This window comes from Carlito syrichta, unplaced genomic scaffold, assembly GCF_000164805.1.
Source record: "Carlito syrichta isolate Samal-C Ts95f unplaced genomic scaffold, Tarsius_syrichta-2.0.1 Scaffold303073, whole genome shotgun sequence".
Lineage (NCBI taxonomy): Eukaryota > Metazoa > Chordata > Mammalia > Primates > Tarsiidae > Carlito > Carlito syrichta.
In genome coordinates this window covers 111528-139475 of record NW_007247169.1, presented here as the reverse complement: position 1 = coordinate 139475, position 27948 = coordinate 111528, and the positions used below count along the sequence as shown (strand labels likewise).

Sequence of the window (27948 nt, the reverse complement as noted above, 5' to 3'; positions counted from 1 at the left end):
AAGCCACCTTTTCAATGGGACAGAAAAATGTTTTATTGCAGTTAGGACCACACGAGTCAAGGCCATAGGCTGACCAGCAAGCAGTTCACCAGTTTTTTTCCCATAGAGCACGAAACTAGTGTTAGAAGCAGCGGCAACGAACATGGCACCTAATTTTTTTCGCTTCTAGTCCTTGGGCACTCTCGAGATCCGCCATCTTGATACTGCAAAGTAGCCAACTAAGTCCATTAGACTCGCCAAAATGGCCTCTATCTGGCTGAGTTAGCGCTGTTAGCACTGATGTAAAACGTTACCTCTGCATCTTTGAAGCATCAGCCACAGCACTTAATGTGATCAAGTGGGTGGCCCTGAAAAGGACCTTTTTCAAACTCTTTCTTGCCAAAAAAACTCGGAATAAGGTCTAGCCTCCGAAGCCGTAGAGAGTGCGTCCCTGGCGCTTAAGCGCGTAGACCACGTCCATGGCTGTGACAGTCTTGCGCTTGGCGTGCTCTGTGTAGGTGACGGCGTCCCGGATCACGTTTTCCAAAAACACCTTGAGCACCCCGCGGGTCTCCTCGTAGATGAGGCCGGAGATGCGCTTGACTCCGCCACGACGAGCCAGGCGACGGATAGCCGGCTTGGTGATGCCCTGGATATTGTCGCGGAGGACCTTGCGGTGGCGCTTAGCGCCTCCCTTACCTAGACCTTTCCCACCCTTGCCTCGGCCAGACATCTTCAGCCCAGAGCACGCAACACCGTTCCACAACCTGGATGGCCGTTGCAGCCCCTTATATATCAAGTGTGCGGACCTTCTTGAAAACTGAAACGGCGGGGCGAAAAGGAAACTCAGTCCCCGCCTCTTCCCTACCTTACTGGGCGTCCCCTACCCTTGCCTAAGGAAGGAAATGGGGAGGAGAGGGGAGGGAGATGCAACTCAGTGTTTGACTCCTTCCTCTTTCCTTGTTTGGGTCCTGAGCCGCTAGTTTGTGTGTCCTCCAGTTCAATGCTTGTGTGCTCTCTCAAATAACTTTTTCTGTACGTATCCTACCTAGTCGTGTCATCTGTAAAAATGCAGTAAGGCTACAGTTGCCTACAAAAGAGAAAGACACCAGAATAAAACTAATATTTATTTATTTTTTGAGTTGGAGTCTCACTCTCACCCAGACTGGAGTGTAGTGGCTGCTCCCGGCCACCGCAGCCTCGACCTGCTGCGATCCTTCCGCCTCAGCCTTCCAGTAGCTGGAACTACAGGCGTGCGGTACCACTAAAACTAATATTTAAAAGTGAAGAGTCTTAAAAAGAAATGTTATTCTTAATTCTTACAGTGTACCAGTAATTAAATTTGGTAGATCATGAAATGCTGCGTTTAAAAAGGCATATACATACGCATCGTTTTCAGTAGTCCTAATGAAGGAACTCTAAGATGAATCAATGTTAACTAAATTTACATTATTTGTTTCCCAATTTAGAAAGCACTCTGCAGTGCAAAGATCAGGAATCCTAGGCTTGAAAACAATCTTCTTTCTAATAAGCAGTATTGCTGGACTTGATTCTGGAGACTCGACCTTACTACCACTGCTTCCATGCCAGGAAAGCATAAATAGTACATTATCGTGGATAAAGCTTTGCAAATTAGAAATAAATAACCCTAATACATTCTACAAAATTCTGTTCTAATACAAAGTAACTGGCCGGGCGCAGTGGCTCACACTTGTAATCTCAGCATTTTGGGAGTCGGAGGCAAGAGAATTGCCTGAGCCCAAGGATTCAAGACCAGCCTGGGTAACTTAACTTGGCAAGATCGCATCTCTACAATAAATCAAGAAATTAGCTGGGCGTGGTTGTGCGCACCTGCTTTTCCAGCTATTTGGAAGGTTGAGACGGAAGGATCTTCTGAGCACAGCAGGTCCATGTTGTGGTGGCCAGGAGTGTGCTACTGCACTCCAGCCTGGGGGACAGAGTGAGACTCCAACTCAAAAAAAAAAAAAAAAAAAAAAAAAGAAAAGAAAAGAAAAGAAAAAAGAAAGAAAGAAAGAAAGAAACTAAAGTAGCTGGTTTCAGGGGCTCACGCTGTAATCTCAGCACTTTGGGAGGGGGAGGTGGAGGTGAGAGGATTGCTTGAGCCCAAAACTTCAAGATCAGCCTGGGCTACATAGTGAGTCTTCGTCTCTAAACAATCAAACAAAAAACAAGGTGAGGTGGTGCACACCTGTAGTCTCAGCTTCTTGGGATGCTGAGGTGGAGGTTGATGTTGTGGTGAGCTGTGAACATGCCACTGAATTTCAGCCTGGGCGACAGAGTGAGACCCTCAACTCAAAAAAAAAAAATAATAATAATAAAATTACAATGTACAATGTACACATACAGTTACAATGTACTACATACAGATCATAGATTGCTATATTTAGTTGACAAATTCCAACATTTACTCCCACATTCTACACATTCAGTGCCTCCTATGTACTAACAGAGGTAATTTAAAAACAAATCCCTCCTCTGCAAGTACTTACAGTCAGAAGATTATTCATTTCCTGGAGTTAGAGTCTACTTGAAATTTAGTTTAGGTCCAGTTATTGCAGGCATAGACCCATGGATCTCCTGTGCTTTCCTTTTTGATGAAGGCACCAAATGAGCATAATTGATTCAACAATTTAGGGTCTACTGCATGCTAAGAATGGTGGACAAATACCAAGTTTACAAAGATAATCACATTTGTTCTTTAGAAAAACTCAGTGTAGTAAATGAGAGAAAAGTAAACTCAAGGCTAGGGATCAGACTTCAGTCCAGTATACTAGTTGCTGCCTAGTATCTATGGGTGGAGTAGCCGTATGCTAGCCTTATTGCCATCACTCAGATGCTTAACACACTGCTAACAGACATATAGAATTTCAGGTTCAACCCTGAATCTACAGTATTGGTATTATACTTTTAAAAATTTTATTTTATAATAGATGTGCATCTCACTATGTTGCCCAGGCTGGTCTTCTTCCCACTTCAACCTCCAATAAGTGCTGAGATTATATGCATGAGCCCCGTGTCCAGTTTGATATTGCATTTTTAATAAGATCTCCAAGTGGGTGGTATATATACTCATTCAAAAATTGTTCAAAGATTCAAAAATTGTTTTAAAGCTGTGTTGTCCTATATTTAGCAATACTCTAAATAGAGTCAGTACCTTTCCCTTAAAAATTAGGATCATTGCCAAGTGCGGTGGCTTTCGCCTGTAATCCCAGCCCTTTGGGAGGTGAAGGCAAGAGGATTGCCTAAACCCAGAGGTTTGAGACCAGCCTGGAAAACTTGGCGAGATCTCGTTTCCACAATAAATTAAAAAATTAGCTGGGCATGATTGCGCACGCCTGTAGTTCCAGCTACTTGGAAGACTGAAGCAGAAATCACCTGAGCCCAGTAGGTTGAGGCAGCGGTGGCTGTGAATGTGCCACTACACTCCAGTATGACTATCACTTTGCAAATTCATAGTGATCCAGCTTTCAAGAACTATGCCCATGCTCTAATTAGAGAAGATAAGCGCCTGATTCCAAGAACAGGGTACCTATATGCAGCACAGTTCCTTCCTTCTGTGCTCTTCTGGAGAAGAAAATGTATTAAAATTTGTATTTTATATATCATTTTGAAATGTAGAAAATGTGTACAAAATTTTATAGTAAATGTTGGAGGATAAATCTTTTGAACAGAAGTGTCTTCAAATGCTTTCAGCTATCAATGCTTGCAGCTGGTAAACTGATGTAGATTTGTCATTCCATTAATTCATGCTTCAGTTATCTTGTTTGTAGATGTGGTGATTGATCTCTATTCTATTGCCTGTTGTAGATCTGAAAAAAAATCTGTGATCCTAATTTTTTAGGGAAGGCTGGTGACTCCATTTAGAACTGTTTATATAAAAGACGAATGAAGCAGACTTACCCTTATCTTTCTGAAAATATTTAAATCACTAAAAGAAGGAGGTCAAGTCCAGTTTACACACTTTTAACTCAAATGCTTTTTTGGAAAAAGTACATATTTTCTAAAATAACAATCCCTTTTGTACATAGAGCTTTCTCCCCGAGCGCCAATTCCTAAAGCTTGATGCAAACAGATCTCCGGAGAGCCTGTGCTATTGCTCCTGCGAAAAACACCAATTTCCCTATGCATTTAAGTAAAAGTGAGAATATTTATATAAAGTTGAGAAGATAAGGATGTGCAGAACAATATTCTGGCAAAGAAACTTGCAAAAGAAGCAAATAAAAATTGTATTTTGAAGGAAAATCTGAAACTTGTCTGGATTTGCCTGAAGTTTGAATGAGAGTTGGGGGAATCAGGAAAGTTTCAGGATGCCAGTTTTGGAAGTAGGTTTAGAAAATGAAGTAGGAATGAAGCCCAAGGTCTCTCGGATCCGTTTTCCCCAAATCCCTAATTATTTTATGCCCAGATTTTTAATGTTTTTACTCTTTTTTAAGGGGAAACAAACACAGCCACGCCGCAGAGCCGAGGAGCCCTTCTCCAGCAGCGTGGCGCACGGACCAGGGAACCAATCAACACTCAGCGTCTCTCTATATAAACCCTCAGCCTCCGGCAGAGGACACGCCATTCTGCCAGTTGGAGCTAACTTTTGGCTTTTCTGGCAAGACAGAAATATGTCGGAGACTGCTCCAGTTGCTCCTGCTGCTCCAGCACCTACGGAGAAAACACCTGTGAAGAAAAAAGTGAGGAAATCAGGCGCAGCTGCTGGAAAACGCAAGGCGTCTGGTCCTCCAGTATCTGAGCTCATTACAAGGGCTGTGGCTGCCTCTAAGGAGCGCAGTGGTGTTTCCTTGGCTGCACTCAAGAAGGCGCTGGCGGCAGCTGGTTATGATGTGGAGAAGAACAACAGTCGCATCAAGCTTGGTCTGAAAAGTTTGGTGAGCAAGGGCACCTTGGTGCAGACGAAGGGTACCGGCGCTTCGGGCTCCTTCAAACTCAACAAAAGAGCGGCTTCCGGCGAAGCCAAGCCCAAGGTTAAGAGGGCGAGTGCAGCCAAGCCCAAAAAGCCCACAGGAGCAGCCAAGAAGCCTAAGAAGGCAACTGGTGTCGCTACCCCGAAGAAAAGCGCCAAGAAGACCCCAAAGAAGGCGAAGAAGCCTGCAGCAGCTGCTGGGGCCAAGAAAGTGGGTAAGAGTGCGAAAAAAGTGAAAGCAGCCAAGCCAAAGAAGGCTGCAAAGAGTCCAGCTAAGGCCAAAGCTCCTAAGCCCAAGACTGCCAAACCTAAATCTGCTAAGCCGAAGGTTACAAAGGCAAAGAAGGCGGCCCCTAAGAAGAAGTGAAGCTGACGGGACGTCCTGCCTTGGAAATCTCAAAGGCTCTTTTCAGAGCCACCCCACAGATCTCTATCAAAAGAGCTGAACCCCTGATTACCTTTAAACTCCCGCCCTTGTGTTTGATTGGCCATCGGGTTACGCTTTACAGCGTAGTCGCGCGCCCTCTAGAATTTAGATGCAAGATGGTGGCTACATAAGATTGGGTTTAGGATGCTACCCTGCGCAATGGTCGCTCCTTAAGCCGGTCGTTGCGGATGGCTGGCTGTAGGTGGCACCGGATGATGCACATACATGGTTGCGGCACCCGTTGCCCACTAGTTCGAGATACCCGAGCTGTCAGGTTCTCCAGCGCCAGGTACCCGCTCGCAGCAGTTGCCTCTGCAGAGAAGTTGGTGTGCGCGGCCCAGGGGAACTGGAGGCCGTCCCGAGAGCAGCGGGTCTTGGCCTTGGCGTGAGTTTCTTCAGTCCCGCGCCCAGTCACCTTAGAAAAAACTTGATACATTAATAAGCCAATCGGAGGAACGGGTTATGGTCTCTTGCCTAGTTTTGTAAAACTCGCTTTGCCATTGGCTTGCGGAGCTTCATGTGTTAGCCAATCAGAACGTATCTTTCTATGTTTGCAAGGCCTTCCGCGTAGAAAATACACCAATCAGGGGTTTCAATGTTAATATTTGTATACACTGGAAAGCAGTTGAAAGGCTTTTTTTTTCCTTTTCAAATTAATGGGTTTTTTCTTTTGAGATTTGTGTTATCATTCTGCTTAAATCTGCATAATTATTGCCACCGCGATTTAAAGGAATTGCAGAAAATGGAACATGTATCTCTGGCAGTTTATAATCTCTCTTTCCTATATTGCTTCCTCATAGGTTATTGAGAGGATCTGAATCCCTGAACAGCCAGGGATAGTTGTTCAATATCTATTTGGTGAGTAAATAAGGAATTGGGAGGGGGAAACAGATGAAAAACCTTTGAGAGGGAGTCAAGGAGCCTGAAATCAGGGTCACAAAAGGCAAAGAACATGGGCTGTAGGAAGATAGGTTGATTTGGGTATCTTAACATTTTCACGTCATGCCAGACACTGAGATTTGGTTTTCTTTTGTTATTGATTTTGGGAAGCTCTCTTATTTCTGCTGACAATTCCTGACAAAATATAAGTCCTACAGATGTTTATTAGACTGTGGATGGGGGGAAATTGCATTTTTATTTCTACCAACACTAAATGTAATTTAGCACTTCATTTGTCAGTACAGGCAACTAATTACTTGGATTTCACAGTACCTGTGACTTTTTTTTTTAATCTATGGTATGGTAATCACAGGTATTTTTGTGTACTTTGCAGTTATTGCAGGTATCTTGAAATAAAGTTTGCAAGAATTGTCTTTCAAACTATCATCTGCTATTATACCTGCTGATGGACTTTATTTGATGTGTTACTAAAGAAGTATATATTGTACATACTTTAGCAGAAATAACTATTTTAATGCCACTACTTTTCTTATGTTGTATAATTTAGGTATCTTTTTAGATAAAGACATAATTTTGAGAAGGTGTCTATAGTTTCCATAGAATCTCCAGAGTGCAAAGCACAAACAATTCATCAACTCCTGAGCAGGTCTCCAGTGGGATCCAATGCCCTAATGATCAAAATGCTTTACATTCTCCTTATTGTTTACATTCTCCTTGTTGGTCATTACTTTATTAAATTTTACATTCTATTTAAACATCGCAAGAAAAAAAAAGGGATGCAGCCTGTGAATCTCTTTCTAGTTCTTCTAAAGCAGGAATTTAATCTTTGGGAACTACAGCTACTTCCCACAGTTTCTTTTTTCTGGAAAACAAAAACAAAAAGTCATCTCCCTGTATGAGAGTGGCTTGGTTGAGAAGATCTAGATACATTGGATAATATACTCAAAATAATCTTTGAAAATAATAAATTGAGTCATGGAGTGGGAAGGATAAAGGAGCAAGCTAAACTTTCCCTTCACTTTCTGAAGGTTTGCTGAAAACTGACAAAAGGCAGGTTAATAAGATAAATGGCAGATAAACTTATTTGATCATAATTTTATGTGACACAGAAACCTTCTGAATGAAGACCCAAAGGTATAAGGAGAAACTATTTTTATGCATAGATTCGACAAAGTATAGACAGCCCTGTAGCAAGACGTGCCTTTTCAGAATCTTCTTGATCTTTATGAGCATGCATTCCTTCCTTCTGGGTATAGGGCAGGATTCTTTATGGAATGGGGCTCTTAAGGCCCAGTAAATCAAAGTAGGTCAGATCATTTATTTATGTTTAACTTTTATGCAGAATATTGGAGTGAGAAGATAGAGTAATCATTTTAGGTATCATGGCTGACTTTTAGGAAATGAGGTTCTGGTTTCTATGATCCACCTTGGGGAAGAAGGATTCCAGTTTAAGTGTCCAGCCTTGGTGAATAATGAGGGGCAGGGGACAAAGACAGAAGACAGGAGAAGGTCAGAGAGGAGTTTTGCTTCCGAAATCTTCTTTTTAAAAATATGTGCTTCAAGCTGGGCTCAGTGGCTTAGCCACTAATCCCGTGCCTTTGGGAGGCTGAGGTGAGTGGATTGCCTGAGGCCGCGGGTTCGCGACCCACCTGGGCAACTTGGCGAGACCTCGTCTCTACAATAAATAAAAAATTAACCGGGTGTGGTAGCGCGTGCCTGTAGTTCTAGCTACTTGGAAGGCTGAGGCGGAAGGATCGCTGGAGCCCAGCAGGTCGAGGCTGCGGTGGCCGGGAGCGGCCACTGCACTCCAATCTGGGTGACAGAGACTCCAACTCAAAAAAAAAAAAAAAATGTGTGCTTCAAGAGGAGGAAGAGATCTGGGAGGGCTTTAATATCCAGAATAAGAAAGTTAGGCTTTTGATGAAAAGCGATGAGGAATAATAGAATTATATAGGAATGCGGCATTCCATAAAAGCCATCCATGTGTCTATAATATATGTCTAGTTCTTCAAGGCTTACAAAGCACTTATACAACTGCTTAGGTTGGAGAAAGAAGATTCAAGATGTCTGAGTATGGAAGTTGTGAAGGGCATTTTTACATGATCTTAGCTGCTGGAGAACACTTATGCATGTGGCATAGGTAGGAGACAAAAGTAATTTTTAGGCCAAGTGTGGTAGCTCATGCCTATAATCCTAGCACTTTGGGAGGCTGAGGGGAGAGGATCGCTTGAGCCCAGGAGGTCAAGGCTGCAGAGAACTGTGATCACATAACTGCACTCCACCTTGGGTAAGACTAAGACCCTGTCTCTTTAAAAAAACAAACAAACAACAACAACAACAACAACAACAACAACAACAAAAACCAAGTAATTTTTAGGGTTAGCCTGAAGTCGTTTCTATCTCCTGCTTTGTAATTGTCTGGCTCCTTTTAAATGGAGGAGACAGATATTCACAGTACTGTGTGGGGCCCTCAACCATTCCTGTCACTCAGTCACTAAATCCAGGTGATTTTTAGACTTCTCACAAACACTGTGAACTCTCTACACTCTCTTTTCATCCTTTCACAGTTGAGATGATTCCATCTTTCTAAGCAGTCCTCTAACTCTAACTTCTCCTGTCTCCAATTCCTAAATTCTGGTCATTCTGCAAAGACAATAAGACAATATGCCTAGTGAAAAGGATCATTGGCTTCCCATTGCCTTAAGTTCAAGTGAAATTCTAGCCTCTTTTTTAATAATTTCTGCTATACTAACAGGCAGTAATAACTACTCAAAGTAATCATTCTATTCATTATTTTTTAAAAATTCTTTTCTTACAGCTTTACCTTTCAGCAATTGTCTCTATCTGTGAGAATCTTTCCAATACTTCTGTAGCGGGAAGACAGAGATTGTGACACCGAGACTATTACAGGAAGTGGCACTTTATTAAGCTGGCCGGCACAGTGGGCTCGAGGAGCTAATGTGTCCAAATCAAACACCCCAGAATAGGAGAAGTGGGGTCTTATACCCTTGTTTAGGTAAGGGAGGGAGTCATGTTGAGTGATTACATATTTCCCTTGGAATCTTACAAGGTTGTATTCAGCAAAATCAGATTTTTTAAAGAACAAATGGTCTCCAGGAACTGCAGGGTTGTAAACCGTCAACTTCAGAAGGGGGATTTTGGATAAGGCTGTGAATTAGTTACTCTTCTGCATTTCCATGAGAGCCATCAGTCTCTGGTCATTTGGCCCTTTCAAACAAAACCGACCTGGCGAGTCTTTAAAGCTTGCAACTTGCCTTTCAAAGGGAAATACCTTTAACTGCTACCAACCCTGCTTCCTGCCACAGGGTTAGTGGGAGACATTTTGTCATCCCAGGTGATTGCCATGAGGCCAACTGCTGATCTCGAAGCAGCTACATGTGTTTCTGTGTTTATTCACTCAATCATATAAGAAATATATTTGAGTTGCCACTTCCTTTAATAGCCTCGGTGTCACGGTCTCTCTATTTTTCCTGCTACACATTCAATTCCATCTTAAGTTGCATCTCCATGCACAAAGTCCTCGAAATTTTTATGTTATCTCTGATACTGTGCTTTCAGGACATTTTATAGTTGGGTACCATTATTATCAATGTAAAAAAATGCATTCTATTGTATCTCTTCATTTCTGTCATGAACTAAACTCTAAAAGATTAGTCTTTTTTGTCTTGCTTCCCACTACTCTGGTGTGTGTGTGTGTGTGTGTGTGTGTGTATAACTGAGTTTAAAAAATTTTATCAAATAGGGTAGTCACCAGAAATTAATTAATTAATAATTAAAGTTATTCTATTTTTTGTTTTTCTACATAGGAAACCATGAATAATACATTTCTCTGACCCCTTTAATATTCTTCACTCCATGACCTAATTTACTATCTTTTTTATCTTCTAAACAATACCTTCCAAAGTATGTCATTTATAGTTGGGGTAACTACAAAACAGAAACAACAAAAATGTTATACCTTTGCAGTGAACACTTCCAGATGTAACATATCAATATTAACAGTGGCCAGATGGGGTAGGGAGTGTATGAAGAAATAATAAAATAAAATCCCTGAATTGTCTTGATTTTAGCTATTATTTCTATAAGATATAGTTGTTGATCATTCAGAAATCATGTATTTGTTTTTAAAAACTGTATGTCTTGCAAGCAATCATGTAAACCTTAAATCAATATACAATGTGATGTACCAACTGGTACATATAAAATATTATCTGATGATGATGTGGCAGGAAGGTGGGTTGGTAGCAGTTCAAGGTATTTCCTTTTGAAAGTCAAACTGCAAACTCTAAAGATCTACCAGGCCAGTTTTGTTTGAAAAGGCCAAATGGCAGGTTTGGTGGCTCAGGCTCGGTGGCTCAGCCTGTAATCCCACGCCTTGGGAAGCTGAGGTGAGTGGATTGCCTGAGCCCGCAGATTCAAGAACCGCCTGGGCAACTTGGCGAGATCTCATCTCTACAATAAATCAAAAAATCAGCCGGGTGTGGTAGTGCATGCCTGTAATTCTAGCTACTCGGAAAGCTAAGGCGGAAGGATCGCCGGAGCCCAGCGGGTCGAGGCTGCGGTGGCCGGGAGCAGCCACTGCACGCCAGTCTGGGCAACAGAGTGAGACTCCAACTCAAAAAAAAAAAAAAAAAGAAAAGGCCAAATGGCCAGAGACTGATGACTCTCATGGAAATGCAAAAGAATAACGAATTCACAGACTTATCCAGAACCCTCTTTTAAAGTTAACAGTTTACAATTCTACACTTTGCATTTCCTGGAGACCATTTGTTCTTTGAAAAATCTGATTTTGCTGAGTACAGCCTTGTAAGTTTCCAAAGGAAATATGTAATCGATTAACCCGACTCCCTCCCTTTCCTAAACGAAGGTAGAAGACCCCACTTCGCCCATTCTGGGGGGCTCGATTTGGACGCATTAGCCCTGGAGCCTGCCGGCATAATAAAGTTGCCACTTCCTATAATAGTCTTGGTGTCACGGTCTCTCTGTCTTCCCACTATAATAAGAGTCAGTTTTGTGATCTTCCTCAAATAAATCACAAATTTATTTTTAGAAGGTTGTAAGCAAACGCTACTATCTCAGTGTATGCCTTTAATTAATTAATTAATTTATTAGCTTGGAAAATATAGTTTATTTAGAAAGTAATTTGGAGAGAGAAAGAGAAGAGATTCACCTCCCCAAGGTAGGGGAGGAGGCTAAAGCTAGGAAACATGGCCTGGCCATAGCTCAAAGAGCCACATGCCACACACCAGAGTTTACCAAACCAATGGCCAGTGTATGCCTTTTAATGTAAGAAAAAAAATTGTGTGTGTGTGGCTAAACCATTAAGACCATTGCTTGAAGGATAGACAGAAAGGCTAGATTTTGTCAGTGTTAATATTATACTTTTGTGTATGTGTGTCTGTAGCAGGAAAAATAGAGAGATCGTGACACCGAGACTTATAGGAAGTGGCACTTTATTACGCTGGCTAGCACAGCACAGCGGGCCCAAGAACTTCATGCATTCAAATCAAGCTCCAGCACCCCAGAACAGGTGACCTGGGATCTTATACCCTCGTTTAGGTAAGGGAGGGGGTCGTGTTGAGTGATTACATATTTCCTTTGGAATCTTACAAGGTTGTACTCAGCAAAATCAGATTTTTCAAAGAACAAATGGTTTCCAGGAACTGCAGGATTGTAAACCGTTCGCTTCAGATAAGCCTGTGAATTAGCCACTCTTTTTGCGTATCCATTAAATGGCTAGTCTTTGGGCTATTTGGCCTTTCCCAAACAAAACCTGCCTGGTGCCCGGACAGGCCTTTAAAGTTGCAACTTGCCTTTCAAAAGGAAATACCTTTTAACTGCTATCAACCTTTCATTCTTGCCGCTGGGCTAGTGGCAGCCCAGGTGAGGCCAATTGCTGATCCCGAATCAGCCACATGTGTTTCTGTGTTTATTCACTCAATCACACAAGAAATATATTTGAGCATATGCCGCCTCCTGCCACATGTCAGTTACATTTCTATGCAACTTTCTGTAACAATTATAGTGTAATATAACGGTCATACAAAATACTGTAAGTTTCAAAATCCAATTTTAAAAAATTATACATAAAAAATTAAGAATGTGTTAACATAAACATGTCAGTCTTTGGTAGCTCTTCCAGATGATAAAGGTGATGAGGATTATGTTGATACTGTTTGTTTACAGTAGTAATGCCTAATAAGAAAAATTTGGCATGTATACTTATTTGAAACTTTCTTAATGCTAGATGTTCTGGTGGATTTAATGATATAACAATGTGCTTCTTTGACCACTAGTTCCACATGTCTTGAAGTGTATCACCTGTGTGAGGCAGAAACAGGTTAAAAACTGACTGTGCTCGTCTCAAAGAAAGTACAGAATACAATAGTCAAACATAGAATGCCTTCATACAAAATAGGGAGTCACTATATTACAAATATCTCAGACTCTCGTTAGTTTAATTATGGACATGCTTCCAAGCACGAACATTTATTCCGTGGAATTTCCAGGACTTCTTACTATGGCTACCTTGGTCTGTACCTATCCATTTATAGCTTTTTCACTATTAATTTTACCACCTTGAATAACTTCTTTCCTTAGTGATACTTAAGGGAAAACAGCACATCTTAATAAAAAAAAAAAAATAGAAACCTCAATTATTATTAGATACCCCACCCCATTTGTAAAACGAGGAGCTTGCTGAAATGTTTAAAAAGAAAATCCTTCCAGACAGCATATTTATTATCCCAAATACTAAACTTACCTTTCCTCGTTTCCAAATAACAGCTTCCATAGATTCAGAATTCCTTTATCTCCTTTCCCTTCAGTTACAAGTTTAGAAGTCGTAGGGAAACTTACTTTTATGGGAAGGAACTATCAGTTTAATATGGCATAAATTGAGCGTTTGTAAGGGTGAAACAGCAAGGGATGAATACTTGGTGTCAAAGGATTTTCATGATGAACGTGAGGTAGTTTCATTAACGTTTGTTTGGAGATTAAGACAAGGATTTAGGAAAGCTGAAAAACTTCCTTTAGGGGTGTCAGCCGGGAAGTTGAAAAGGCGCATCAATTGTGTTCATCATTCATACTCGGGTGTATCACGTTAGTTGCTTTGGCTCTAGCAGTTTAGACCTGGTGAAGACTGCCAAATCCACAATAGCGGTCAGTACTACGGGTCCTTAGGTGTTCCAGCTAATGAGCTAAGCCTGGGTCTAGTATGACGGGAGCAGAGATCCCTAACCGCACCCATGCTACTGACGGTTGCCATGCAGTAGCTGTAGCTGGGTCTCAAACCCCTAGTGAAGCAAGGGCACTCCGACGTAGACCGAAAGCATTGACCCCTTACGCTACTTCAAGACCACCAAACATCTGAAAAAACAAAGTCCAAGGGTATGAAGGCCTTGCGGACTCAAGCCCGAAAGCACATGCCATTCTCTGGCAGAATTCCAAGGATTAGAAAGCCACGATGGGGAAAGGGGAAACAGGCGCCCCAAATGTCCAGATTCAAACTGACAGCAACAAACCAAAGGCAGCAGAGAGGGACCGGTCAAGGTTGAAGATCATTCCTATCAGACCTATGGAGGCCTGGGCCAATAAAGGCAGAGTATAAGCAAAACAGGAAAGCGATCGCCTAATCCTTAGAAACATTTCCGTGGACCGTGAACCATTCAGTACCCAGAAAACCAGTTTGAGTCAGGGAAAAACCTTACCAACTTTTAGTGTTACGGCCAGTTTTCATAGAGAAAGTGGTTGGCTCTGAAAAGAGCCTTTGGTTGTAATGGTGACACCCAGAAAAACTTACGCCCTCTCCCCACGAATGCGGCGAGCGAGCTGGATGTCTTTGGGCATAATAGTGACGCGTTTCGCGTGAATGGCACACAAATTGGTGTCCTCGAAGAGCCCCACCAGGTAGGCCTCGCAGGCCTCCTGCAGCGCCATCACGGCCGAGCTCTGGAAGCGCAGGTCGGTCTTGAAGTCCTGCGCGATCTCGCGCACCAGGCGCTGGAACGGCAGTTTGCGGATCAGCAGCTCGGTGGACTTCTGGTAGCGGCGGATCTCGCGCAGGGCCACGGTGCCGGGCCGGTAGCGGTGGGGCTTCTTCACGCCGCCGGTGGCCGGGGCGCTCTTGCGGGCCGCCTTGGTGGCCAGCTGCTTGCGCGGCGCCTTCCCGCCGGTGGACTTGCGCGCAGTTTGTTTGGTGCGTGCCATAGGTCACCTGTTAAGTGAAGAGACTAGGATAATGGGCTTCCTCGTCTATTTATACAGAAACAGTCATTCTGATTGGACTGTGGGCAATTCCTGTTAGTCATCAGTTCCTAAATTCCGGAAGTGATCGGAACTTTTTACGATTGGTCTATTCTTTCGGGGCAAGTATGTGATTGGTAAATTTCATTTATTCGGCTAGCTGTTTTTTAAAGATTATTTTCTAGTTTCTTTGATAACGTTTTACAGATTTTAGTTGAGCCACAAAAATGTGAATGACTTAATATTCTTAAAATTTATTTCGTGTGCGTATAATAAACTAAGGTGTATTTGAAAGAGAAAGTGTTGTAGAATTTGTTTTCAAAGCACCCGCCATTTTTTCTGGTAAATAAAGCTGTTTTTATTTCGAGTGGTATACCCCTTCCTTACCCACTTTTAAAAATCTATTGTCTAAGCGTCTCTTGACGAGTTGTAATTTTATTGCACTTAGAGTACGTAACTGATTCACTGCAACATGAATTCCAAGATATACTGTTTAATCGTGAAGAACTTTGTTTCGTTTTGGGTGAAGCAAAATTCTAATATTCTTAAATCCCTGACTCTTAGTGTCTGTTTGACGCAAATGGAGAATTTAATGCTTTTATTTTGTTCTGTCTGGCAGGGGATAATGGCAAGAGCCATAAAAAAAAAAAAAAAAAATTTGCAATGTAGAACCTCGGAAAAGATGGCGGCAAAGAGCGTCTTCTGAGGGTATTTCCTTAAACTACAATGGCGCAGCTTCTCGGGATTCTTGCGCGAGAGACGTGGACAATTTATGGCACATCCAACAAAATTTTGTAGAGACTGGACTCATCCAGATGACAGATTTCGTTTTTCTTTTCTTTTGGTTTTCACGTGTAAATGCGACAGTTTACAATTACTTCCAACGTTTAAAAAATGACATTTGATGATTAGGATTCGTCGAGACTGAAATTATAACATAAGGCAGTATTCTAAATTAACCAATTGCATTTTCTGAAAAGTTTCCTTTTTCTAGCCAATGAGAAAAGCAGTTTGGTGATTCCTAATTTACATACTTTTAATCTATTGGCTATTTTAGACTAATCAGAGTTTAGATGTACACAATTGTATGCATATTTATATGTGCTCAATATTACGGAAAGAAATAGAATGTACGCATCCTTGTGGTAAAACCTAATTTTCTCTTTTCTATTGGAAAACTAGTCTGTAAGGTTCTGAGGCAGGTTCACGATGACATTGGCATATCGTCCAAGGCCACAAATACGAATTTCTCAGAGTACTCAACCATCAGGGATATTCAGAAAGCCTTGCTTCTGCTTCTGCCCGCAGTGTTGGCCATGCCTGCTGTCTGGTTGTGGGGGGTGGAGGGGTATGAGCGCTGTCATCAAATACACAGGTTCCAAGTTTTCTAGGTCTTACTCTTCAAATATTTTTTCTAAAGCCACTCACTTTTGCACGTTGAATATTGTAATAGGAAGATATTTCTAGTGCATTTTGTAGGTACATTGTCACTCATTATGATTTAATCTGTTTAAAAAATCTAAAATACCCTATGACAGTGTGAGTGCTTTATTTGAACTTTTCAGTGCAGTAAGGAATTTGTAATCTAATTGTGTACAATAGGCAATGTGTTAAAGGTCTAAAGATTTATATTATTGTTTGGTTAGGAGTTTTTGTTTTTAGTCTTTAAAGACTTTAAATAATGATAATCATACAGTGGATATTTGTGGAGCTCAAAGTTGTTTAATGCTTAAGTTGTACCACAGTTGTTTTGCTTCATATATGATACCCATACTATAATACAATATAATTATGTGTGCTTTTTAAATTGAAAACCTATTGTTCACAATTATATTAAAAATTGTAGAGATGACATGTTAATTATACAGTTGATACTGGATTTGACCTGGGAGAGTTCTTGTTCCGGGACCTAAAAGTCTTATCTTCTGATTACTTACTACTACTTACTGCGATTGTTAACTCTTACCAAGGTAATATTTCACATTTAATTTAAAAGAAAAGTTTTATTGTCTACTTCATTTTATGCCTGCCTTTAGGTTATTATTGATATAACCTTACCTGCATAGTGCTGATATACATTTTAAAACCCTAATTTTGTCCCTCACCCTTTTTTCTGCTTTTTTTTTCCTCTGCCTTCAGGTTGTGGTTTCTTATTCATTTAAACAGAAAACAATAAAAATCTGTAAGTGCTGGAAGCACAATTGATACAGATACAAATCTATTAGTTTCATGTGCCAATGTCTCAAAAGTACACCATTTTTACTTGTATTGCTAAAAGCAAAATGATTTAATTTTTTGTTTTTATTTGATCATATCAAGGCTTGATAGTTTTCTATTAGGGAAACCAGCAAGTCATGACCAGTATTTGTGCCAGTCCAGAAGTAGTAGGTGTATGTATAGAGGGTGTCATAATTGTAAAACAGAATTTTCACATCACAGAAAATATGCATTTATATCTGTAAGCCTTACAGTAGATACAGATTGCAATTTTGATTTATTATGTCTGTTATTTTGCATAAAAAGTAGATTTGTGAACATGCCAAATGTGTTAGCTAACTGTATTAGCTAGTATTGCTGCATAACAGATTATCACAAATTTAGTGACTTCATACAACATACATGTGTTATCTTGAAGTTCTTGTTGTCTGTCTTTGGCTTAACTGGATCCTTTGTAAGAATGCAAAGTATTAACTGGAGCTGAGGTTTCTTTGACATTTTTGGGGGGAAAAATCAGCTTCCAAACTCACTAAGGAAGTTGTAAGAATATGTTTATTTGCAGTACTGAAAGTTTTATTGTGATTGTTGCTTGGAAGCCATTGCAGACTGTTAGCTAAATGCCTCCCTGGGGTTCTAAAATTTCTAATATCACACACCGTACACCATTACACTAATTATTGAGACTCACATACGATATCCTGTTAGATAAATTCATGAATGTACTCATCATTCCAATTTTTAAAAATTCATTGAACATTTTTTACCCCCATCAAGTTAGAGAAGGAAAAATAAGCGAGTGCATGACAACAGCTTTTATTGATAAAGTATATGGTTCTGAAACTAGATCTAATTAGTATTCCGATTGTTTTCCAGAGAAATGTGACCGGATTACCATTAAAGTTGAATAATCAATTTTCCTGTAGAGCCCATTTTAGAATTTAGGTGATAAACGCGGTTTCATTTAGTGTTGATCTTAGAGTAATATGCTAATTGCATTTTTACGAAAGGGGGAAATCAATCATTTTTAACACAATTCTCAGGATGGGCATTCCATCATCTCTAAAATTTAAAAAGCCCGCCCTGAACCATTACTGGCCAGTTATTCGTCTTTGTTCTCTCTTTTATGTATTCATGTTCCAGCTTTCTCTGACATTAAGTCTACACGAATAAACAGCGTATGCATAATTATGTGTACATGTAAACTATGGCGTTAAAATCTCTATTGCTGTTACATAGCTTGCAGCATAGCTTCCGTGAGACGGAATTCCAAACCCTCTAGCAGACTCCAGTTTGTGTGTGCGTTTATAGACGCACTTTGTGATTTTAGAACGGCATCGCCACTAACCTAGTTGCCCTCGCCGGAAGTGTTTTTGGCGAAGGAAATACTTAAGAATTAAAGGACCTCCTTGGGGGAAGAATCCGAACAATTTTTCACAAGTTAAATGTTCCACAGGCTAAAGCTATAATGAGCTAAATTTCATTGGAATTAAAAGACTTGAAGGTTTGCAGAAGTCGTATCTCAGCGCTTTATAGAAAAAGTGGGTGGCTCTGAAAAGAGCCTTTGATTTCCTGCATTCAGGATCACTGGTGGACTGCTAAGCATTTTATTTGCCCTTAGCCTTGTGGTGGCTTTCAGTCTTCTTGGGCAGCAGCACTGCTTGGATATTGGGCAGGACGCCGCCCTGCGCGATGGTTACGCGGCCCAGCAGCTTGTTGAGCTCCTCGTCGTTACGAATGGCTAGCTGCAGGTGGCGTGGGATGATGCGTGTCTTCTTGTTGTCGCGAGCTGCGTTGCCCGCCAGCTCTAGTATTTCAGCGGTCAGGTACTCCAGTACCGCTGCCAAATAAACCGGTGCGCCGGCCCCAACGCGTTCCGAATAGTTGCCTTTGCGTAGCAGGCGGTGCACACGCCCCACTGGAAACTGAAGACCAGCCCGAGAAGAACGCGTTTTGGCTTTAGCCCGAGCTTTGCCACCTTGCTTGCCGCGCCCAGACATAGTGACACCGCAACAGCGAAAGGAATAACAGCCAAAGGAGTAGCCAAAAAGACTGTGTTCTGACGCGGAATAAGAAGCTAGTTATAGTGTTGGGTGGAATTGTAAAAGTCGTGTTTTGATTGGTTAATAATCCCTTTTGAAAAAGTAACCAATAGGAAAGGAAATATGACTGTATATTTACATAAGTATCGTCACTTACTGAGTATCAAATCAAATGTGTATGTTTCAATCCCAAATTTGCATAAAGGTTCTATAAAAAGAGAGATTCTAGTCCCAATCGCTTTTAGTAGCCTTGTTTCCTCTTGTTTTTTTATTTTTCTTTCTCGTCGACAATGCCCGAGCCAGCCAAATCCGCTCCTGCTCCAAAGAAGGGCTCCAAAAAGGCGGTCACCAAGGCGCAGAAGAAGGACGGCAAGAAGCGCAAGCGCAGCCGTAAGGAGAGCTACTCAGTGTATGTGTACAAGGTGTTGAAGCAGGTCCACCCTGACACCGGCATCTCGTCCAAGGCCATGGGCATCATGAACTCCTTCGTCAACGACATCTTCGAGCGCATCGCCGGCGAGGCGTCGCGCCTGGCGCATTACAACAAGCGCTCGACCATCACCTCCCGGGAGATCCAGACGGCCGTGCGCCTGCTGCTGCCCGGGGAGCTGGCCAAGCACGCTGTGTCCGAGGGCACCAAGGCTGTCACCAAATACACTAGCTCCAAGTAAATATGTTTGTAGTTGCTGTTGAATCCAAAGGCTCTTTTCAGAGCCACTCTCCTTCTCAAGTAAGAGCTTTAACGCTGCTGTGCTTCCGTTATGTTAGGAAAAATGTTTGATGTCAAGACGGTTAATGCTTTTCTGCATCCACACATTTATCGTGGTGACTAGCTCCTTAGTAACGTGTCAGATATTTATGGTAGTCAGCTAAGTATCACCCATGTATTTGTAAAGACCTATGATAACTCTAGGTTTTCAATATAACATAATAAAGTAAAAATAGGTGCGTTTACGGTTTAATTCCTAGAGAGCAAATGTATATATGGTTGAAATGGTAGCGCCCCCCTACACTACATAATAGCTACTAAAGGGTTAATTGGCTAATGTTCTGGGTTTTAAGTAAAACCATACCCTCTCTTTCACCTATGACACCTCCGAAGGGTTATTCGTTTCATAATCCCACTTCCCCCCCCCCCCCATGTCTCTGGTTCTCTTGGTTTATTACAGTTATGATAAGCAATTTTCCTGAGCACTGCTAATGATACGAATTTTTCAGGTCAGCCCGGGCTTCGAGAGGGTCAGCTCTACGGGCTTCCAAGCCTATCTCCAGAAATGCTGGCTCTAATCAGCTGGCAAGCCAAGCCCTGAGAGTGTTGCAGTCCCCAGAAGTGTCTCAGTTTCAGAATCTCGCTTTCTTTCAGCAGCTTTCCCAGTTCAGCCGGCTCCATCAGCTGGCAAGCCAGCCTCCGGGGTGCACGACTCTCGACTCTGACGATCTTCTGCAGCTCTTCAGATGGGGGTTCTTGTCTCATGTCCAGGTGGAATGGGGACATGAGTGGCTGGAAAGTGGGAAAGCAGGATTTATTGAAAGGATAGAAAAGCTCCCACAGTGGGAGGGGACCCAAGGGGGTTGCCCATCCCATTGTTCTTAATGTGGAATAGCCAGATGGAAATCTGGAGTCTTCCAAAGTCCTCTGATTCTAAGGATGCTTTGTCAGGTTAGTTGACATCAAAAGTAGGGAAATGTAGGCTCCATTGGAATAAGAGAAAAAAGTTGGTTGGGAGATACACGTATTATGTGTTGCACAGCAAAAGCCTTACACCAGCAAGTTTTCTTCACAAAAGAAGAAGAAAAAAAGTGGTCTTTGGGCCCTAAAAGATCACAGGGTAACACATTTAACGTTTTTGAGCACTGTTGTGGAAGGAAGATTATGGGCATTGACTACGTAAACCTGTAAAAGTTCATTTTTTCTGTGTGTGTTTTTTAACTTACTAGTCTAGTAAGTATAAAAAAGTCACTATCTCCTACCTACGAGCAGTGTGTGTACTGATGGAATTCAGAACATTCTGTCCCTAATATGGCACCCTCACACTATTGTAAGCAATGGAATTTGAGAAACCAAAGGACATGGACAGGAAGGTCCCCCTGGCCTTCCACCTTTCTCCCTCAAAGCAGGTCATAAGACCCTCCTGTAGTTCAGTCTGAGAGGAATCTGAATAGGACCTTGCTAGGTTTCTCTTTATTTATTACCCTAAGTTCATACTTTATTTTCTTTTTTTTTTTTCCACAAGTCTCTACTTTTAAACAAACCTAGTATTAAAACACTCAGGTTTAACCCCTTCAGGTCTTAATTCCCTTGTGAAGGTGCCCCATGCAATGCAATAATTACACTAATACATATGCATGCTTTTTTGTTGTTGTCAGTCTGTTTTTTGTTATGGGGTCCCAGCCAATGAACCTAAAATAGGTAAAAGAACAAAATGATTTTGTTTTCCCCTACAACATACACTATTTGTGGGTGTAAATCTGTGTTCTGTGTATTTGTCTGTCATTCTGGGGTAGAGAAGCAAGTTTAATATTGAACATATCTAGAGAAAAATAATCCCAGAATTAAAATGTTTGAGACTTGTACTAGTTTGCTAGGGTTGCATAACAAAATATGACAGACTGGTGGTTTAAACAAATGTATTTTCTTACAATTGTGGAAACTAGAGATCAACCCTGTGAACATGATTGACTTCTGGTTGTCTGCTCCCTGTGTCTTTGCATAGTTTTTCTTCTTTGTGCATGTCTGTATTCTAACATTCTCTTGTAAGGACCCTAGTCAGATAAAATACATCTTTAAAGACCCTATCTCCAAATAAAGTCACATTTTCAGGTATTAGGTGTTGGACTTCAACACGTGAGTTTAGAGAGCTGACAGAAATTTTAAGCCCATGCCAAGATGTATGGTGATAAGGCTAAATACTAAACAAACTAAGTATTCCACAGGCATCTCCAACTCAGCATGACCAAGCTCTCTTTGTATTATACTCTCCGCAGCTCTACTTACTCAGCTAAGTTTAAATCTAGTTCCCATTCTAGACTACTACCTTTTTTTCTGCATATATTTAGTAAAATACAGTCTTACTGACTCTAACTTATTATTTCATTCTATTATTGTCCATATTTTTTATTATTATTGCTGAAAACTGGATACATAAACGTTGAAGAGTAGGAGTTTGGATAAAAACAGGTTTTATCCATAAAGAAATATTATACAGCTATTAAACATAATATACAAAAGAGAAACAACATAAAATATATATATTTCTTGTGTCATTTATAGTATTAGAGTATCATTTATATTACATTAGACTATACAGAAATGTAATATAGTCACAGGGGAAAAAAATGACTAAAAGGTATAAAGCCAAATGTTAAGAGTGTTGGTAGAGTCTTCTGGGTGAGAAGAGGAGCTCCTCTAAAGTTTATTTGAAAGTCTCCAAGATTCCCAATGGCATGGTTAAGAAATAGGAGTTTCAAGCCGGGCTCGGTGGCTCAGCCTGTAATCCCACGCCTTTGGGAAGCTGAGGTGAGTGGACTGCCTGAGCCCGAGGGTTTGAGACCCGCCTGGGCAGCGAGACCTCATCTCTATAATAAATCAAAAAGTCAGCCGGGTGTGGTAGCGCATGCCTGTAATTCTGGCTACTTGGAAGGCTGAGGCGGAAGGATCGCTGGAGCCCAGCAGGTCAAGGCTGCGGTGGCCAGGAGCGGCCACTGCACTCCAGTCTGGGCGACAGAGTTATACTCCAACTCAAAAAAAAAAAAAAAAAAAAAAGAAATAGGAGTTTCTCTCTCAGATTATTTTCTCTCCAAGTTTCTCTGTTCTATGTTAAGGAAAATGAAAGTAATTAATCCAACAAATAATTTTTGAGTACCAACTATGTACCAAGTATTATGCTAGAACTTTGGTAGTCAGAAAATAAATACAATATTTTTTAAGATACAATTCCTTACTAAGCTAATTTAAAAACAAGGCAAAAGAAAAATATCCTAGCATAAAATAAAAAGCAAAAAAAGACTAAGAATTATTTGTGAACCACCTAATTATTCATATGACCCCTAGAATATGTTATTGTTTATAAAATAATGCCCTAGTGACCTCAAAGAGGATCAAATAGTGGAAGTTTATCAAAATAGTGAAATGTGACTGTAAGGGTCAGAAATACATAAGGGATTTTTGAGACTAGAAAATGAAATAAATCAGGACTATGGTTACTTTTGGGGGGAATCGCAGGAAGATAAGAGATTAAGTCAAAGCAGTTATTGGTAATATTTGTTATACCAAGTTGGTAATTGGGCTCAAGCATGGCCATCATATTCTCTTTTCTATCTTGTATGTGAGTTTAAATATTATTTTATTTGTATCTAGAATTATAAATTTTTAAGCCAAAAAGCAACAAGGTACAAATATATTAGTGGAAAAGTCACTTTATCTTCCAGTGAAAGACAGAAATTCCATAAGCTATTAAATGTTGCCTATATTAGAAAGTTGGTTATAAAATTAGTCAGGAGGGGTGGTGTATGCCTCTAGTTCCAGTTGCTTGGGAGGCTGAGGAAGGATTGCCTGTGACCAGGAGATTTAGGCTGTGGTGAGTGTTGATTGTGCCATACACTCCAGCCTGGGTGACAAAGTGAGACTCCAACTCAAAACAAACAAACAAACAAACAAACAAATAAATAAATAGGCATTTAATTATAAAAATGAAAATCACCCCATGTATTCCAAATGTCTGTAGATGTCCAGACTGGCATGATACTTCACAAAAATTGCTGCTAATATACATGACTTGTTTTATAAGGGATCCTTCTTGAAACATTTTTTTTTTCCCTGTCAGGCCAAAAAAAAAAAAACTTCATGTAGACTGAAGTATTTCATTTTCTCAATTGTAACTTTTCTCAATTATAAATTTATTTATTTTATTCATATTCAGGCACTTGTTCACATACAGTAAACACATAATTTAAGCTCAATATGCTCACTGTAAGAGCTTGTTTTGTAAAAGATTAGAGAATTGTTTCATAATCAAAACTGGGGAAGCAGGGAGGATTATGCATGGTTCTAAGTTTTCTAGACTAAAGTCAACATTCCAGTCATTAGCATCAGGTCTTGAAAATCTGAAACTGAGACACTTGTCCACACAACAATTATTGACATGAATTACACTATTTTCTGATGTTCTACATTATATTCCATTCCTATTTTGCTTTTCATGGGAATACATTTTGACTCTTCAAATAGACTGCTGGCTCTTCAAGAGCAGGGAAAAACAGGACAGAAGGGTTGGGGAAGGTTGTTTGTAATGCTAAGCAGTGTGGTCACAAATAGGCTCTCCAAGAGAATGATAGGTGAATACAAATCTGCAGAAAGTTAGGGAGCAATACCTGCAGAGATTTGGAAGCTGAGTAACCTACACATACACAAAGGTCATTGTCAGTACATAGTTCCTGAGAGAGTTTACTACATTGAGCAAGTTCTAGAAGCTGGTGGAGCTGAGCTAGAAAGGAGAGAAAGAGTAGTGGGAGTTGAGGCCACAAAGATGAAAGCCGTTGGATGGTTTTCAGTAGAAGAATGATCTGATCAGATTTGGCATGTATTGGAATTCATCTGGCTGCTGTGAGAAAAGAAGAAAAAACAGAACCAGACTATGGGGTGCTCCAAAAATAAAGGTAAGAGATACCATTGGCTTGACCACAGGCATAGCAGTGGGAATAAGAAATGGGAATTTTATGTGTTTTTTCAAGGTGGAACTGATAGGACTTACTTATGCATTTGATATAGAGTGTGAAAGAAAAACAAAGACAAAAATGATACCAATTGAAAGGGGTAGAAATTCCATTAGTCAATTTACAAAAGATAAGAGGAGTTGCATTTGCAGATACAATATCAAAAATTCTGTTTGAGGCCTACTTAGATTGGAAGTGCATATTAATTGGACTTTCAAGTACAGATTTCAAGTAGGTGGCAGGATCTCGGAGTCTGGAGTTTAAGGGAAACCTGTGAGATAGTAATGTAATTTCAACATCATCAACACATAGGAGAGTATCTCCACAGCAACAGGGAAACATCAACACAATTAGTGATTTTCATTCTCAGGGTCCATCTTCTCAGAGCAAACAGGAGGAGCTAAGCTAAAAAAAAGAAAAAAGAAAAAAAAGGCAGCATCAGATATAGGATGAATTCCACAGATAGGTTTCAGGAGGCCTGCTAATTCCTGGAATTACATGCAAAATATGTTAGGAGAGTGGGTATATCTTGGCAAGGGTGTGGATATCTATTACTGGGTTCCCAAAGTGATCTTATGTCTTTAACATTAATAGATTGTTTGAGCGAGAATTCCAATTTTACTGCGTGCTTTTATGACTAAGGGTATTGAAAGGAGGGACCCGGAGAAACTTAGAATAAATTTAGTTAACATTTTGCCTCAGCATAACCATTTTTGCTTAGATTGGCATGCTTTGAATCTAGCACAGGTTAGACATAGATAAATTGCCAATAGGCAGGTTTTAGGAGGTGGTCAGACATTTTACTGCAGGCCAAGCTAGCAACCTACCCCACCCCTTGGCAAATCTCCATCAGATGCAAGACAAGGACAGTCCAACCTGTCAATTCATGGTTTAGCATAATAATCTCTAAGAAATTTTCAGGGTCCTTGTGGAAGGCAGCTAAGGAGCTTGCGGATTAAACATCTGACAGATCTTTTCCAGGAAAAACCCCCTTGTCTACTCCCATCTAACCCACAACCACCCATCGTCTGCTCTCCTTCACGTGACATCAGTACCTGGGTTTACATGTTCCTTCATGATGACGTGGAGCAGACCGCCATCCAATCACCTTAATGACCTTTCCCCATCAAAGGGAAGGGTTAAGAGGACTCCAACCATGAGCAGCCTTGGCCATTGCCTTGCGAAGATGTGGTGTGGCTATGTGCTCTTTGAGCTAGGGCCAGGCCATGTTTCCTGGCTTTGGCCCCCTCACCTACCTTGGGGAGGTGAATCTCCTCTTTTTCTGTCTCTCCAATTTACTTTCTAAATAAACTATATTTTCTAATCTAACTTCTGTGCAATTATTTGCATCTTCCTCACAGCACCGGATCACACACCAGACATCCCACATGCCCAGTAGGTCTGACCTAACATTCTGGAGTCCTCGTTTTGGAGGTTCCACATAGAGACCTAACAGGTATTTTTCTACATCTGTAAAATACAGATATTAATTCTGTGTGTTCTGAGAATTTCAGGACAAAGGGAGAATTACTGGAGAAAGCACTTGTAAAACGCTAAGTTAGGAACACACATGTCTTGAATACAAAGCCAACATTCCTTATTTCTGACCTAGGGGCTCAGTCCTTGTAGTGCCTCTACTTCCGTTCCTCTTTTCCTGAGAGATATCATCTCATATGAAAGCTTTTAACTCTTATGGCAGTTACAAGATAACCACTCTCCATTGTTTCCAGCCCAGACCTCTTCCCTACATTTAAGATTTATCTGCTTGTTTCATATCATCCTCTTAGATATGTAACAGGCATATCAAACACTCTGGATGTCCACAACTAAGATCTTCTCCCATCAAAGGGAAGGATCGTATTGACTCAGCCACCAACAAAAAGCGGCATCGTCATGCCATTGCGGCTATGTACTTTTCGAGCTATGGCTAGGCCGTGTTTTTTATGCTTTGGCTCCCTTCCCTCCAGTGGGGAGGTGAATCCTCTTTCTCCAGTTTACTTTCTAATACTTTTTTTTTTTTTTAGTTGGAGTCTCACTCTGTCGCCCAGACTGGAATGCAGTGGCCGCTCCCGGCCACCGCAGCCTCGACCTGCTGGGCTCCGGCGATCCTTCCGCCTCAGGCTTCCGAGGAGCCGGAATTACAGGCACGCGCTACCACGCCCGGCTGATTTTTTAATTTATTGTAGAGATGAGGTCTCGCTGCCCAGGCGGGTCTCGAACCCGCGGGCTCAGGCAATCCACTCACCTCAGCCTCCCAAAGGCGCGGGATTACAGGCTGAGCCACCGAGCCCGGCTTCTAATACTTTTTAACTTCTGAGCAATTCTTTGCATCTGTCACATGGCACCGGATCGCACACCAGGCACCCGTACCCACACCCCCAGTTGGGAGTGTGACCCAACATTTTTGGTGGTCCCGAGATGTGACCTAACAGTTTGGGAGGTCCCAAAACCTTTTTGGAGACCTAACAGTTCATTAATGTTGTCTAACTAATGCTTCTGTAATAAAGTGAAAAACATCCCTTAAGCGAAATACTAGCAAGCTGTTCGTGCTAGGTTTCGCAACTCTTACCACAATAGTTTAGAGATTAGTTCAAAGAAGCAACATACTAGCCGCCTGGAGTCCACTTAACACGTTCGCCTTTGTTTCAGATTCGCCACCAGGAGACATTTCTTTGTTCTAGCACTTCCCGCCATTTTGAGTGCGGCAGCAGATTCCCTTTCAGGGACTTCCCATTAAACACCGTTCTGGGCTTAAAAGTTGAGTGAGGCAAAAATTCAGCATGAGAAATCTTAAGTGTGTCTTAGGCTAGGCAATGTAACAAACGCGAACAGAATTAAGATATTCACACATTTTGCATTGACCTACCAGAGCGTAAGTTGCTAGCTTTTTTACAGAAAGATGTGGGTGGCCCTGAAAAGGGCCTTTGGTTAATAAGGGAGCCGGATGGGGTACAAGCGGTTTAGCCGCCGAATCCATACAGGGTCCGACCCTGCCGCTTTAGAGCGTAGACCACGTCCATGGCTGTTACAGTCTTGCGCTTTGCGTGCTCTGTGTAAGTTACAGCATCACGAATTACGTTCTCCAAGAATACCTTCAGAACTCCGCGTGTCTCCTCGTAAATAAGGCCGGAGATGCGCTTTACTCCACCACGCCGAGCAAGCCGCCGAATAGCCGGCTTAGTAATGCCCTGGATGTTATCACGCAGCACCTTCCGATGGCGCTTAGCGCCTCCTTTACCCAGCCCTTTCCCACCTTTGCCACGTCCGGACATGGCGAAAGAGAAAGCGGGGAGAGTGGTTAAAACTGAAGACGGGCCGGCGGCAACACCCTTATATACATCGAATGCGGACCTAATTGAAAACTCAACACTCACATACGGGAACTTTTCATCGCCCGTTGGCCCCACCTCTCACAGCGCAGTCCCGCATGATGTAACCAATGACTTGTCGCTCCCGGCAGCGTGCGTTTTCCGCGGAGG

General features: G+C 41.4%; 4 protein-coding genes across 4 annotated transcripts; 2 read left to right on the top strand and 2 right to left on the bottom strand.

Annotated features, from left to right (window-relative positions):
* Window positions 1-8: 8 nt before the first annotated feature.
* LOC103259955 lies at window positions 9-27741 on the bottom strand. Its single transcript, XM_008057605.1, is given in 5 exon segments — window positions 9-712; window positions 4793-4808; window positions 14137-14472; window positions 27332-27349; window positions 27449-27741. Coding segments are annotated over 5 exon segments (975 nt in total). The 3' UTR covers window positions 9-400.
* Window positions 4611-5401, top strand: LOC103259952 (histone H1.3). The gene has a single exon (XM_008057602.1). It carries the CDS (start codon window positions 4611-4613, stop codon window positions 5274-5276), a length of 666 nt encoding a protein of 221 aa, XP_008055793.1. The 3' UTR covers window positions 5277-5401.
* LOC103259953 (histone H2A type 1-B/E) lies at window positions 18285-18715 on the bottom strand. Its single transcript, XM_008057603.1, has one exon. The coding sequence runs from the start codon at window positions 18713-18715 to the stop codon at window positions 18323-18325; it is 393 nt and encodes a 130-aa protein (XP_008055794.1). The 3' UTR covers window positions 18285-18322.
* Window positions 19048-19705, top strand: LOC103259954 (histone H2B type 1). Its single transcript, XM_008057604.1, has one exon. The coding sequence runs from the start codon at window positions 19048-19050 to the stop codon at window positions 19426-19428; it is 381 nt and encodes a 126-aa protein (XP_008055795.1). The 3' UTR covers window positions 19429-19705.
* Window positions 27742-27948: the final 207 nt, after the last annotated feature.

Coding starts and splice junctions, on each gene's coding strand:
- LOC103259954 (XM_008057604.1), top strand. CDS start 19,048: ATGCCCGAGCCAGCCAAATCCGCTCCTGCTCCAAAGAAGGGCTCCAAA.
- LOC103259953 (XM_008057603.1), bottom strand. CDS start 18,715: ATGTCTGGGCGCGGCAAGCAAGGTGGCAAAGCTCGGGCTAAAGCCAAA.
- LOC103259952 (XM_008057602.1), top strand. CDS start 4,611: ATGTCGGAGACTGCTCCAGTTGCTCCTGCTGCTCCAGCACCTACGGAG.